The sequence below is a fragment of the Podarcis liolepis genome (genome assembly GCF_965112155.1).
Source record: "Podarcis liolepis genome assembly, chromosome: 17".
Lineage (NCBI taxonomy): Eukaryota > Metazoa > Chordata > Lepidosauria > Squamata > Lacertidae > Podarcis > Podarcis liolepis.
The window spans coordinates 40,873,863-40,889,479 of record NC_139571.1 but is presented as its reverse complement, the minus strand read 5'-3'; the positions used below and the strand labels follow the sequence as shown (position 1 = coordinate 40,889,479).

Genomic DNA, 15,617 nt, shown 5'->3' with positions numbered 1-15,617 from the left:
ATTTCGTCTTTTTGCTTTTTTTGTCGACTTCCCACCTTGTTTTCCATGGAGTTGCTGTTCCTCCCCTTCTGCTGCACCCTATCTTCCATCTATTAAATCATAACCACAATTATTATAATCTAATTACATCTGTTGGTTCATAGCTCAAATCCTGTTCTTGAGTTCCATCATGCTATAATATTTCCTTAAGTATCCCGAAAAAGCCATCCATTCTTCCATAAAACACTCATCATTAGGTTCTCTTCATTTTGCTGTTAATTTTGCCAGTTCTGCCTAGTCCATTATCTTACTTATCCATTAATAAATCTGCAGTTTTCACGCTGTGTTTCAGGAAACTCTGAGGTTCCTTGGAGGCTTGTCAAGGAGGCCTCATTGTGGACTTCAACAACGGTGCACAAACTTTCCTGAAAGCCACTCTGCCCATTACTGCAGCTCTTCCTTCTGCAAGGGGCTGTAGTACATGACCCAGGTACATCGTAAGTGAAGATTCATGAGGTCCAACAAAACTGACCAGACCCTGTGTGGACCGAATGTACACCCTAGAACAGGAGTAGCCAATGAGGTGCTCCCCAGATCACGCTGGATCACAGCTCCCAACATCTCTGACCAATGGCCAAGTTGTCTGGGATTGATGGGAGTATGAGTCCAGCAACATCTTAGAAGATTTTCTCCCGAGAATTCTAAAGGAGGCAAGTTACCAAGGTGAGATGTTTGAAGGTCTCTGCACTAAAGCTTCCATTCATTATTTGGTGGACCTCAATCTTAATCAGCAGAGGCTGACAGTTTGAGGAACACAGTTATTTCACTGAAGGACGTTTGTAATAGGGGATTAAAAAGAACACTCTTTAGGATGACCTTTCCTCCCAAGAGTGATTAGTTAACTTTACTTTATTGATTTGTTAATAATCCAGCTTTACTTTTCATATATTGAAAACACACCTATCTTGAGGGTGTTGGGGATTTTTTTGTTAGACATGGCTTTATTTAGAATTGAGTCAATTTATAAATTAAAAGGCAGAGAATTAATCAACTGAAACAATTTAACACCCAAATTCCCCCCCTTTTTTGCTTCTTTTCTCCCCCCAAACCACACCCAAAAATTATCCATCACCCAGGTGCAAATGGTCCACAAGTGACCAGCTCCCCTGCTATTTATGTCCATGAACCCTTAAGCTTTTCCAGTGTCCTCAAAGTCTCAGTGTCCTCTATTCTACCTCATTGCCCAAAACAACTTGGATGGCTTTAAAAGGACCTGAGACAAATTCATGGAGAGTAAGGCTTCAACTATGATGGCTTTGCAACAATACTGGAGAGACCCTGAGTCCTTCCCCCTCTCTACCCCGCAGTCTCCTGGGCACTTACAGAGTCTTTATTCTGTCGAGTCTTCATTCTTTTGGATGTAGGGTCCCCATTCTCCTTTGTCCGAGTGGATGAAAACATTAACTTTTATACAGTCCGCCACACAACTATTCCTTGGGAGACTGAGGTGTGAGCCTCAAGGGGTAAAACAACCTCTGCTCTTCGGGAAAAGGGCAGGGAGAACTTTGTCCAAGGATGCTAGGCTCCCAACAATTCCTAAAACAGAGAATTTTGGTTAGTGGGAAGGATTAAGAGGTCTGGAAGTGCTGTGTATGTGAATCACAGCTAGAGATTTGTTCATGCCTTGATTTATATCCCTCCTTCTTTCCAAGGAGCTCAAGGTGGCGAACATAACTTCTCCTCCCCATTCTATCTCCACAACGACCCTGTGAGGTATGTTAGGCTGAGAGGCAGTGGCAGGCCCCAGTGGCGTAGCGTGGGTTGTCAGCACCCGGGGCAAGGCAAGTAATTTGCGCCCCCTAACCTGTGGATTTGCACCCCCTAACCCTAACCCCCAGATGTTGCGCCCGGTGCGTCCGCCCCCCCCTGCACCCCCCACGCTACGCCACTGGCAGGCCCGAAGTCATCCAGTGAGCTTCGCAGCAGAGGGGGGATTTGAACCCTGGACTCCCAGGGCCTCATCCAGCACTCTGGAGAAACCCAGCCAGATGGGTTGAGTATGTATAAATAAATAAATAAATAAATAAATAAATAAATAATTATTATTATTGCATAATGCTCCTTAACCTCAGTTCCTTTCAGTGAATACACAGTTACAATTTAAAACACAACAAATTGCACTAAGCATTTCAGAGCGGCAGAGAGAAATGAGTCTATGCTTTCATTTTGTTCATTTATAGACTACAGTGGTACCTCAGGTTAAGTACTTAATTCGTTCCGGAGGTCCATTCTTAACCTGAAACTGTTCTTAACCTGAAGCACCACTTTAGCTAATGGGGCCTCCCGCTGCCGCCGCGCCGGCGGAGCACGATTTCTGCTCTCATTGTGAAGCAAAGTTCTTAACCCAAGGTACTTTTTCTGGGTTAGCGGAGTCTCTAACCTGAAGCGTATGTAACCTGAAGCATATGTAACCCGAGATACCATTGCACTTCCCCCAAAACTGGCAAGAACAACATAAAAAAAAAATCATTTATTGCCACAAAATACAACAAAACATCGACACTACGACTGCTTATTGTTGTTCCTGAATTATTATGTTGTTGCTCTTATTTATCTGTTTGAACATTAACAGTGGTTCCCTCTCCTTGATTGCATGTCTGTGAAGCCGGACTACAAGAAAAACCCATTGCTTCAAAAATTTGCTCAATTCATAACTATGCTACTTATATCCTTTTATAAAATCATGGAAACATGGGTTATCTTAAGTGCCTTATAAAACAGAACTCCCCCACCAAATGCGCTGATAAATTATAGTCAAGAAAATGTATATTACACATGACTCCCAAAAGGAAATCAAGTCACTGGGCTTTGACCAGAAGATGCAGTCAGTTATTTATTTTAATGTTACTCAACAAATTGCATATAGTTGATGACCATTTCACATGGAGGGTCCGTTCTTGGCCCCCGTATGTGTCAGTGGAGCAAGTTCATCCTGTGCAGTTATGGCACGTGCTTTGTGACATTTTTGGTTACTTCCAGGCTTGGCTTGTGTGCTTATCCACAATCTCACATGTTTCAGATGTGTGCTAATAGGTTTCCCCCCCTGTCTACCACTTTCACTGCAGTAAAACCTCTAGGCGATTTACATGAAATATTAAAAGTATCAATAAAAACATTATTTTTAAATTTAAAATGAACAGTAAATGTGATTAAAACACATCCATATCCCTGTGTCTGGATTTCTGCTTCTTTTCTGACTCCCGTTACCATTCTAGAGCCACTGCGATCTGGTTGAGGTCCAGACATGACCCATGTGGGGTGCCATTTTGCATGGTAAAGTCATTTATTAGGAGCACAGCTTACATGGCTTGGGCTAACCCCAACCATGCCAGCTCATATTAATGTTGTGCTTCACAGGCGGTGTTAGAACTCAAAGCTAGGTGCTAAATGGCTCCTTAAACCAGGGTTACAATTGCCTAAACAGAATGTCTAGTTGCCATTTTGGGGCCAGACGGCTTGGGAGTCATATTTTTCATTACGTTTTGGTTCCTGAAATCCGTTCTGACTGTGCAAATAAAATATAATGGATAGAATTCCAAAGGATGTGTTGCTAGTGTGTGAAAATAGGCAAGATCCTATTATTATCCACCCCCATCATCCAGCCAGGACACGGAGGTCCAGCTCTGAGGGCCTTCTGGCAGTTCCCTCACTGTGAGAAGTGAGGTTACAGGGAACCAGTCAGAGGGCCTTCTCGGTAGTGGCACCCGCCCTGTGGAACACCCTCCCGTCAGATGTCAAGGAAAGAAACAACTATCTGACTTTTAGAAGACCTCTGAAGGCAGCCTTGTTTTTAATGTTTGATGTTTTATCGTGTTTTTAATATTCTGTTGGGAGCCGCCCAGAGTGGCTGGGGAAACCCAACCAGATGGGCGGGGTATAAATATTATTATTATTATTAGTTGTCTAATCAGGCCAAATGACACTTTAAATCCAGGTTACTATTGCCACAACAATGGAATGTCTATTCGCCAGGGGGTTGGGCTACATGCCCCTTGAGGTTTTCTTCCAACACTACAATTCTACACTCTCAACTGCATTGCTTGACTGTAGCTTGCTCTTACAGCAATTCACTTGTCCCACTATGCAGGAAGGAGAAGCAAACACACATAGTGGAAATGGAAATAGTTAAGTTGTGGGTGAACATATCAGACGACACAGCAATTCTTCAAACAGCTCTTGTTTATTCACAGGTCAGAACAGAACTGAACTGAAGGGTTCAGCCAGCCTGCTTATATAGAGCTCCACTACAACGCAACTGTAACCATTTTCTGTTACTAGCCAATCACTGAACGTTACTTTCAATCCCTTATTTGCATATGTGGACCTGAACTATCTACAGTATCCCCCTGCTGGCCCAGGGTGAGAACTTCAGTACATAACAGAAATGGAAATGGTGTAACTATGGACTAAGGCAGAAATTTTTAAACTGTGGTCACCAACCCGGTGGCCAGAAATCTCCACATAGCCGCAATTGGACTCTCACCAGTGGCAAAACGTGCCTGGCTCATTTCCAACACTGAGCAGAACCAGTGAAGCTTTCAGAAGCTCCCTGTCATATTGCCACTTCGTTCCACGGAAAACTGCCCCATGTCAGCACTGACTGGCATCTCCACAAATGTGGATTTGTTAGGACACATAGCTGCTTCTGTGTCGTCCCCCACCCCCAAGTTTTCACTTCAAAATAGTTCTCTAATCAAAGATGCCCCCCTCCAGTTTTAGGTATAAGAATATGCCCGCAACATCAGCACCATGCAGACAGAAGAAGCCTCTTTCTTTTCAGCAGAACTTAAATTTCTGTTCCTTGCTTTCTGCCACCTTCTCATGCCTGGAAATCCCTATGTCACCCACCCATCCACCCTATGTTGTTGTTGTTTTTTATCCCACCAGGGACGTGGGTGGTGCTGCGGTCTAAACTACTGAGCCTCTTGGGCTTGCTCATCAGAAGGTCAGCGGTTCCAATCCCTGAGATGGGGTGAGCTCCCGTTGCTCAGTCCCTGCACCTGCCAACCTAGCAGTTTGAAAGGATGCCAGTGCAAGTAGATAAATAGGTACCGCTCTGGTGGGAAGGTAAAGGGCATTTCCACATGCTCTGGTTTCCGTCATGGTGTTTCATTGCGCCAGAAGCGGCTTAGTCATGCTGGCCACATGACCCGGAAGCTGTACGCTGGCTCCCTCGGCCAATAAAGCAAGATGAGCGCCACAACCCCAGAGTCAGCCACTACTGGACCTAATGGTCAGGGGTCCCTTTACCTTTACCTAACATTTACAGTACAGAACAATCAAGTAGAAATAGGGCATTCTCTTCTGCAAGTCCCATTGAAGTGAATGGGATACATGTTAGAATATAGCGCTGCTCTTGCACAGCTCCTGTTTGTTCCCTTTAATGTGAGATGCACAAGAGAATTTCATGAAGGAATGAGTTTAAATGTGCACATATTGCTATTCACTATCCTGGAGATGCACTCAAGCAAATTTGTGGGTGGGAAGGAGGTATCAATTTCTCACTTATTTCACAAAATCTATAAACCGCTTGATTGTAAGAAAACAAAGAAGAATTAACTACAATAATTTGAGAATTTTGAAAAGGTAAAATAACAAGAAACAGATTAACAGATTCTTCGTTTAAAATCTAATGTTAGGCTGAATACCCTTACTTGGGAGTAATTTCCACTGAACACAATAGGACTTGCTTCTAAGCAAGCATCCTTAGGCTCGTGCTGTAAAAAAACTAGGATCATTTTGCATCATGCAGAGTTTTTGAAAAATGAAAATATAACAGATATTCTGGGTTGCAGAACAGTTCGCAGCTCCTAGCGGTGTTTAGCAGTATTCCCCTTTTCACAGGGAAAACATTCACACTCAGAAATCCAGCAGTTCATTAATGCTAAGCAAGAAAATGTGTTTCATGCTAACTAAGCTCGCTTTGAGCTATTTTGGAAGGTCACGGTCTATTTCCTGCAACATACAGAACAGTGTGAGAAACTCAGATATATAAACTAGGTGTCAAATGGCTCCTTAAACCAAGGTTGCAGTCGCCAAAATGGAATGTCTAAGTTGCCACTTTGGGGCAAGATGGCTTTCCATTTTTATACCGACTTATATTTTAAAGAACAAATATCAAAGTGGTTTACAACACATTGAAACATCAAATAAAATAATCCAGAATAAAACAAAATTAAACTTCAAGGAAAATATTTCAGGTCCTTCTCTTAAGTGACATTTTGCTTTCCCCAGTCATCAGCCTGGCATCCAGAGATCTCCACGTGGTCACAATTGGACCTGCCCCAGTCGCAAAATACGCCTGGCTAATTTAAAACACTGCCAGGATGAAGTAGGGACCTCTTGATCTGCAGTCAAGTGGCGTACCGTGACTCCAGACAGTCACATGGAAAACTTATCAGGCCCTTTCCCAAAGCTGGTAGGCCAACAGACCATTTCTGACCACTGAAACATCTCCTCCGGGGTGCTAGCATTTCAAGGTATGTAGGCACATCAATGAACCCATCCTCCTAGCAAAAACCAGTGCAAAACCTCCTATTAGTACAACTGGTTCTTCCTCTTTCTTCTCCTGCCATCTCCCCCAAATCTACTCTGGAGGGACAGAAGAACCTGTGGAACAGCCTGCTGCAGGAAGTGAGGGGAGATTTTTCTGTCAGGGTACCCAGAAAAGCTTTCACGGACAGAACAATCTCCTTTGTGCAGCACTGAATTCCACCCAGATAATCCCTCTCTATCTTACCCTTTCGTAGCACATGTAATATGGCTATAGCGGCCTTTTGGAGTCCCTGGGGTACATTACCTTTCTACAGGTCTGTAACCAACCTGTAATTTGGCAGAACCATGTGTATGACACACATTCACACACCCACACACCCCATAGCCTGAGGGCCACACCTTGGGAAACCACGGACATGCCCACAGCCAGGAATGTTATGGCAGAAGTTCAGGGGCTGTTTGTGCGTGGGCAGAGAGCATCACGTCAGTATGAACAGGCATGTGTGAATGAGTCAACACCGATGAAACAGCATGGAGAGGTTTTGTGTCACCTCCCATTGCTTTGAAGACAATTCGGCAGAGCCACTTTCTGTTGTGAGTTGCCTGGTGCTGGGTACCGTATTTTTCGCCCTATAGGACGCACTGGCCCATAGGACGCACCTAGATTTTTTGGGGGGGAATAAAGGGAAAAAAATTATCCCCCCCCCAGGCGCGGGGCTGGGGAAGCTCGGGCTTTGGCAGCTTTGGCATCGTTCTGGGAGCTTGCGGGGCTGGAGGAGGGGAAAGCCCTCCGCCAGCCTTCTCCCACTGTCCCCCGAGTTTGCGGGGCTGGCGATGGGGAGGAGCAGGCTTCTCCCCCCCGACAGCCTTCTAGCCAAGTGGGGGACAGTGCGAAAGGCGCGCTGCGCCTCTCCCGCTGTCCCCCGAGTTTGCAGTGCTGGCGATGGGGAGGAGCAGGCTTCTCCCCCCCCCCCGCCAGCCTTCTAGCCAAGTGGGGGACAGTGCGAAAGGCGCGCTGTGCCTCTCCCGCTGTCCCCCGAGTTTGCAGGGCTGGCGACGGGGCTCTCCAGGCTTCAGCGAAAGCCTGCATTCACCCCATAGGACGCACACACATTTCCCCTTCATTTTTGGAGGGGAAAAAGTGCGTCCTATAGGGCGAAAAATAAGGTAGTTGGGTGTCACACACAAACACACGCACGCACGGGTCAATCTGCTGTCAGTTACAGCCTCACACACTGCAATGACAGTGTACATGCATGCAGTGTGGCAAGGAATCTCTGAAACCAGAATCGTCACTTTGCAGCTACACCTGGTGACGCATAAAATAAATAAATACATATTTTACGTATTCAAACAGGGCTGTATACCTCTGCCTTCCTCAACCTTGGCCCTCCAGAGGTTTGCGACGCCAACTCTCATCCGTCCCAGCAGGCACAGCTGTGCTTGACTGGTGGCTAATGGGAATTGTAGTCCAAAACATGTGGGGAGGCCCAGACAGGAAAAGGCTTAGCTTGATCCTATAGAACTGGAAGGAGCTGTAAAGCTGGTAGGAGGAACAAAATGTAACTCCAAATAGTGATAAGGAATATGGGGCAGGGGGAGGAACAGACGCCCTGACAGTTTCTGGCTCCCATTTATCCACTCTGCCCAACGCAGAACAAAAGGACAATCCAGCATTTCACAAACTACTCCTGGTCTTACTACAAGAAAGCAAAATAAAAAAATTCCTTCCAGTAGCACCTTAAAGACCAACTAAGGTCTTTAACCAACTTAGTTGGTCTTTAAGGTGCTACTGGAAGGAATTTTTTTATTTTGACTATGGCAGACCAACACGGCTACCTACAAGAAAGCAATTGGACAGGTTTTTGCAGCTTCAAATGGCAAACAAAGGGGGGGGGGTGGAGGTGGAAAGAGACCCAATGCCTTTTCCAATCCACCCACCTAGAAAGGCTTTGAAGGATGTTAGCAGATCCAGGCACCAACCCAGAAATCTCCAAGCATGGTGTCTTCACACAGCCAATGGGACCGTACCACTAAATCATATGATGTACCGTGATTTACACAGCTGGGACACAGATCTTATCGAATGAAAAGAGGCAGGGAAGGAGTCCAAAATTGCATGTGATAATGACGGAGCCACAGAGTGTTTGTTGTGGGGGAGGAAGGGAAAGGAGAATGTTAGCCGCTTTGAGACTCCTTAGGGTGGTGATAAAGCGGGATATCAAATCCAAACTCCTCGTCTTCTTCTTCTTCTGACAAACAAGGGGGCTGCTCACTTCACATCTAATGCATGTGTGATTATGTGGTGGGAGTGATTTAAAGTGCCAAAGCAGCAGCAGCAGCAGCAGCAGCAGCAGCAGCAGCAGAATAATAATAATAATAATAATAATAATAATAATAATAATAATAATAATAATTTATTACTCATACTCTGACCATCTGGGTTGCCCCAGTCACTCTTGGGCAAGGATATTGAACCTTCACCCTCCCCAATCTATCCCCAGAAGTCCCCCCCCCACTGGATTCCAGTACAGTGGTACCTCTGGATGCGAACGGGATCCGTTCTGGAGCCTCGTTCGCATCCAGAAGCGAACGCAACCCATGTCCCTGCGTCTGTGCATGCGCGGGTTGCAATTCACCACTTCTGCGCATGGGCATGATGTCATTTTGACCATCTGCGCATGCACGAGCGGCAAAACCCAGAAGTAACATGCTCCATTACTTCCGGGTCGCCGCAGCGCGCAACCCGAAAATACTTATCCCGAAGCTACTTCAACCCAAGGTATGACTGTACTGGAAACAAGTCTCGCTGGAAGAAAACAAGTAGGCAGGGCAAGAAAAAATGAGCTGCAGAGAGAAAGTGAGTGGAGAAGTTCAGCCTCACCTCCCATGTGATCCTTAGGTGCTCTATATTACACTTCCACCTCATCTTATACAAGATTCAGGCAAATCTGTGTTTAAATACATAGACCTGCCACAGCCATTCCCAAGAAACTTTGGTGCAACGGGAGTGTCAAAGAGTAATGAAAGATGAGTGGGGAGTGGGGAAAACTACTCACTAAGTCACTAGAGATGCGGGTGGCGCTGTGGGTTAAACCACAGAGCCTAGGACTTGCTAATCAGAAGGTTGGTGGTTCGAATCCCCACGATGGGGTGAGCTCCCGTTGCTTGGTCCCTGCTCCTGCCAACCTAGCAGTTTGAAAGCATGCCAAAAAGTGCAAGTAGATTAATAGGTACCGCTCCGGCGGGTAGGTAAACGGCATTTCCGTGCGCTGTTCTGGTTCGCCAGAAGCGGCGTAGTCATGCTGGCCACATGACCTGGAAGCTGTACGCCAGCTCCCTCGGCCAGTAAAGCGAGATGAGCACCGCAACCCCAGAGTCGGCCACGACTGGACCTAATGGACAGGGGTCCCTTTACCTTAAGTCAATAGCTTTCACACACTGTTCTCTAGAAATCAAGACTAGCACAATTTCTGAGCTCCTAAGCCAACCGCAGCAGACCAGACACCTACTGGAGCCCACCAGGACCTTCCCAACCCCATCCCTGTTTTTGCAATCCCCAAAGCAAAAAAATCCAAGCAACAACGACAACAAAAGGTTTCTCAACTTAGTGGGGTCCTGTACATGGCTGGTTGTGTTCAGCTTGGTGGATCACCAGTTGTGCAGGCCTGATATAAGTTAAACTGAAAACCAATGTTATGTTTGGGTCTTTGGAGAAGAAGTGGCTGATTCTGGCTCCTTCTGAGACCCAGGTTTCTGAGGTTTTGTGGGGCTCCCTTTGGTGAAGCCCCTCGATTCCTGCACTCCATTCTGTGCCCTTCACCCAAGAAACGGATTAATAAAGTATAATGAACAGAACTCAAAGAACAGCCTGTCCGACAGAGACTGCAGAAGTCCTGTCAGTTGAACTGGCCCAAACTGGCCACAGTCTGACAAGTCATTTTGTACATTCACACAGACACAAACAACTAAGAGCAGCTGCCATGCTTCTGTGTCCCTTCTGGAGACAGTCTACCATTGAAATGGAGTTTCAAGCACACTTCATAGCAGTGGTAACCAATGTGGCTCCCTCCACATTCTGTCGGACTCCAACTCCCATCAGCCCCAGTCAGCGTGACCAGGGATGATAGGAGTTGTAGTCCATCATCAACTTAGCAACGTGACATTTGCCACCTTTGTTCTATGGCAAATCACAAGTCTGTGAAAAGGCAAAACTAAATAAAAGTGATGCTACATCTGCAGGAAAACATATTCTCCCTCTCTCAGTTCAGTCTTTCCTGCCTTTTCTTCAAGCTTGGTGGCCAATATGAACTTTACCCTGTGTTCAGATCTTTAGGGGAGATACTCTGTTCCTATTTCTACAGTGGTACCTCGGGTTAAGTACTTAATTCGTTCCGGAGGTCCGTACTTAACCTGAAACTGTTCTTAGCCTGAAGCACCACTTTAGCTAATGGGGCCTCCCGCTGCTGCCGCACCACCAGAGCACAATTTCTGTTCTCAACCTGAAGCAAAGTTCTTAACCTGAAGCACAATTTCTGGTTTAGCGGAGTATGTAACCTGAAGCGTATGTAACCTGAAGCGTATGTAACCTGAGGTACTACTGTATTGCCTTATTCTTTCTCAATTTTAAAATGTTTCCTTTAAACTTATCAAAATATATTTCAGACAAGTTGGGGGTCCAAATTTCCATTCACGCTGCAAAGCTCATGGGTTAAACTTGGGAAAGTAGTGACGTCTGAGTCTAACCTGTCTCCCAGGGTTCTTGGCTCAACACCCGGAGCACCTTGAAGGAAGGGCAGGATTCAATATCATAAATGCAATGAATGAATTAAATAAATAAAACATATTGCAACTGGTTTTTTCCTTGTCTAATGTATAGGTTGTATGGCGCATTCTTTTTATAATAGTTTTATGAGATGGTTGTTAATTTTAAAAGCTGTGACTTTGAGCGTTTCCTTGTGAGATGTCTTGAGGGTTCCACTGGGACTCTAAGGCGGGATAAAAATGTTAATAATTTTAAAAATGCCATTATGGTGCTACTTTCCTTCAAAGGGGCACATTATTTTACATTTCAGCATCGTAAACGCTACTCAGCAGCTAGAAGATCTCCTCCCCATTCATTCCCTAACTATCAGAAGTAAAATGGAAGGAAATATGGATAAATCCGAGACACGCCTCTGGACTGAGAGTCATTACTGAAGTTAACAGGCTGGCAGACATAACATTATTTTTATTTAAAATAAGAAGAATTTTCACAACGATATTACAATGTGTTTTTCTAGCACTGGTTTCAGTGGGGAGGAAAGATAGGTAAATCCAGTGAAATCTATTTCCAATTCAATTTCTGTGGAACCCCTTTTCCACAAAGAAATGTGGTTACTAGAATGCAGTAGAACCAACCACAAATGTATATTGCTCTGAAATGGCAAGATAATAATGGCCAAGCCCAATGGCAGCTCAGCCTTCTGTATGGGTATCAGTTAAGACAGAGGTAGGCAATGGAAGGCTCCATCTTCTCTGGAGCTGTTTATCCTTCCCTCCCCCCCCCCCCGGAACAATGCAAAAAGTCCTGATACGGTGGCCAATAAATCCTGATACGGTCCATAGATCTTATATCAATTACACCTGAACTGTCCCATTGGCATTATTATTTGAATATCCACAATACATGGAGTCGGGCCGTTGATCTATTGCATCAGGCCATGAAGCTACCTAGCTCAATAACGCTATCAATGGCTATTTAAGGTCTAGATGCTTTACAATGGAGGTGACAGTGACTGAATCTAAGGCCTTGCATATAACAAAGCAATGTTTTGCTTCAAATAAATCACTTCTGCTCGCTAATAGAAACGTAGGAAGCTGTCTTGTACGAAGTCGAGCCAACAGCCCATCTAGGTTATTACTGTCTACACTCTGGGATTTGACAGGATTTTTTCCCCTAGCGTTACCTGGAGAAACTAGAGATTGGAAATAGGTACTTCTGCATCTCTACCGCTGAGTCCTTCCTCTAATACAGCCTAGAAAGCATAACAGTGACTCCACGGATAACACGTTTCCCAGTATTCTTAAAACAAAGCAGACTACAGCCAGGCCAAATGATGCCCATCTTTTAAAAACTACTAGATATCAAGCGATGCCCATTGTCATCTCTCTACAGAAGCATTCCTGGTAGAGCAACTGAGCCATGGAAACTATCCAGTGACAGGGGACAGGGAAAGAAGAAATATCCACTATGTATATCCGTGGAGCTCCTGAGTTGGAAAAAAACCCAGTGGGTCATCGTGCCTAACCCTGAGGTTGCATCCCCACATATCCAACCGATTGATATCTTTTCTTGAAACAACTCCAACCACAGCAACAAAACACCTAGAGAGATCTCTGTCCATTTCCTGTTTCCTTGTGATTCCTCCCTATTTCCATCATTCCATCCCCGCTCCCATGTTCCCTAAAATGATTCCATGGCATTACTGCAAGGATGGGATAGCAATAACAAGAAGAAGAAGATATAAGGAGGAATAGGGAATAAGGGAAAACCATTTTTCCTAGTGCCCATTCTTATTCAGCCACCCACATATACATATACATATACACATACATATACACAATATTGCATACATATATTGTACACACAGAGACATCCGGTGAGAGAGAAAGCAGGAGGGCGAGCACAACGGTATTAGAAAAAAAGCACACCAACTGACAAGATACTTTAACTTAGTAGAAGATGTGTCTCTCCCAGCCATGGTTGTCAAGACTGGTCCTATTTTGCGTGGCATTTGAAGAAGCTCAGGGGAATGCAAGTGTGTGTGGGGGGAGAGGGTTGAGAGAAAAAGACTGATGGCCATATTCAGTGTATCCCTACTCCCAGAGTAGTCCCATAGAAATTATTGGACATGACTAACTCAGACTCATTAATTTCAATGGATTGCAACCTTGACTGTTTTCTGGACTATACGGACTAAGAAAAGTGGGAGGTCTCTTCTTTGCAGTCTTGTGGATGTGTCTGTAGGACAACTGGAGAAGAAACACCTAGAGCAGTAGCTTCCATCTTGCCTACTGATGTAAGCGTTCTCTCTCTCCCTCTCTCCAGGTACTGAGCCAGGAAGCCTAATGTTCAAATTTTGCCTCATCTTGGAATTCACTAGGCAGCCTTAGGCAAGACACGACCACCTCATCCTTCACCTCCCACCTCCAATTTGTAAAGCAAGAAAAGCGGCCTACTTTGCTGGGCTGTTGTCCGTGAAGCGTTATAGCGCCTCAGAACTGTTAAGTACAGAGTTGAGAAGGCGCCTCCAATCGCTGGGCTTTCTCGCTAGGTGCATGACGTACTGGGGGGTGGCTCTGGAGAGAAGCAACATCTCCTTAATGTTCTACTGGATTGCGGCCTTTCAGGGTGCCCGTTCTACGAAACGTGAAACCTTCCTCCAAGAGGAGAGATTGAGAAGTCCTCCTGCTGTCACTTAAAAGACTGAAAAGAAGCCACCTTCCACGGAAAAGACCACGGCTTGTGAGGTGCTGTGGCCTCGCCTGTGCATTCCAGTCTCCATTCATTTGCACAAATAAGCGAAAGGTTTTTACAAGACCCATCTACTCCGTGGAGGGTGTGAAGCGCCAGACCTTGCTCTTCATAAGAGGCACCCTCCTTGTCACCCCCCACCCAGGAGTAGCGCTACTAGACTATAACTCTCCAGAAGGACACACTGGAATGTCAGGCTCCTGGCTCTCTGGCCAGGCTACAGGAATCGGTTCTCTGAGGTCTAGTGGAGCTTCTACATTATGAGGGGGTCTCCTATGGCAGAATGCAGCTTGGGTGAAGGGGCAGAATTAAACTGGGGGGTGGATGTTCTCTTTGGGGTTCTCCTTGAGGTTCTGCAGCATCAAGGGGTTACTCTGTCCTGGGTTCTAGGCGTCTTCTACTGTCAGGCCCCGCGGATCCGGCGCAGGGAGTGGACTTGTTCCACGGGGCTCCACCGTGGAGTTGGCCATCTCTGCTTCGGGGAGGCGTTTCTTAGGGGCTCCCTAAAAGATCTCTTCCGCAGAGCCAGCGCTCTTATGGGGACGGGAGTCGCCAAGAGGCTGGGCAGTGGTGTGTGTTGGTGCGCGCGCGCCCGATCGCTCGCGCTCGGGTCCTTTTAAACCACGACCTCCCGGGCTAGGGTGGGTGGGGGGTACCTTCTCTCCTGCGCGCGGGGCTCCTGTCGCCCGATCCCTCCTGCTTTCTGACAACCCCCTTCCTTACTTCGCGCTCTCCTCCCCGCAACCATCCTCCTCTACAGGGAGAGAATGAGAAGAGATGGCCAGGCGCCCGCCAGCCGTCCCACCTCCCTCGCCCCAGAACGCACGATCGGTGTCGAATGGATGCCGAGCAGGCGAGAGAGATGGGGCTCCCGGGCTCCTCGCACTTACCGGGCTCCGGCAGCGAGGTCGAATGAAGGGGGGAAGGAAGGAGAAGGAGGCGCAGGAGAGGCTCGGAGAGCCAGCTGTAGCAGCGGCGGCGGCAGCTGCACAACTCCGTCTTCCCCTCCCTCCCTCCTCCTCTTCCTTTTTCTCCCCGGGACTTCAAAGATGGGGGAGCGGGAAAACAGGATCGCAACCCCCCCCCTCCCCCGCCGTACCTCCAGCCTCCGAGTGGCGTCTGTCGGCGGCGCCCCCCCCCCCCCGCCTCCGGGTTCAGGCGCCGCCGCCCGTGCCTGCGCGCTCGCCCATCGCAGCGCCCGCCCGCCGCCTGCCGCCTTGGCCACCTCCCATTTCCGAAGAGCCCAGTACGCGCAAGCAGCCCCCTCCCCTCCCTCTCCCCACCCCTCTCTTTCCAACAACCCCCTCTCCCTCTCCGCGCAAGAGCGCATCGATTGCACCCGCCGCTCGCCAGCAGGGGGGAAAAGAACTGTTTGCGCCTTAAAGCAAAACGATGGCGAGGGCGCAGGAGTCGGGACATGTTATATAACGCTTTTTAAAAGGCGAGGCGGTGGGGCTGGAGGGGGAAGGGGTTGGTGTGAGCAAAGGCGAGGTCGCGGGAGAGAAATGGGGGCGGACGGGTGCAGGGGGACCGGGTGATGGGGTGTCCAAGGATACGAGGCCTTCTC

The 15,617-nt window shown here is 47.0% G+C and overlaps 1 protein-coding gene across 3 annotated transcripts in view; it reads right to left on the bottom strand.

Annotated features, from left to right (window-relative positions):
• ATN1 (atrophin 1) overlaps positions 1 to 15,250 on the bottom strand; it is a 31,917-nt gene extending 16,667 nt beyond the window's left edge. The window contains exons 1-3 of one of the 3 annotated variants that reach the window (XM_083481675.1): positions 15,150 to 15,250; positions 1,363 to 1,575; positions 36 to 89 (exon numbers count right to left, since the gene is read on the bottom strand). In XM_083481675.1, coding sequence (XP_083337801.1) covers positions 36 to 89; positions 1,363 to 1,440 — 132 coding nt within the window. In that variant the 5' untranslated portion in view covers positions 1,441 to 1,575; positions 15,150 to 15,250. Of the gene's footprint in view, positions 1 to 35; positions 90 to 1,362; positions 1,576 to 14,940; positions 15,120 to 15,149 lie in introns of those variants that run through there. The other 2 variants (XM_083481676.1, XM_083481677.1) reach the window with 2 other exon arrangements.
• Positions 15,251 to 15,617: the final 367 nt, after the last annotated feature.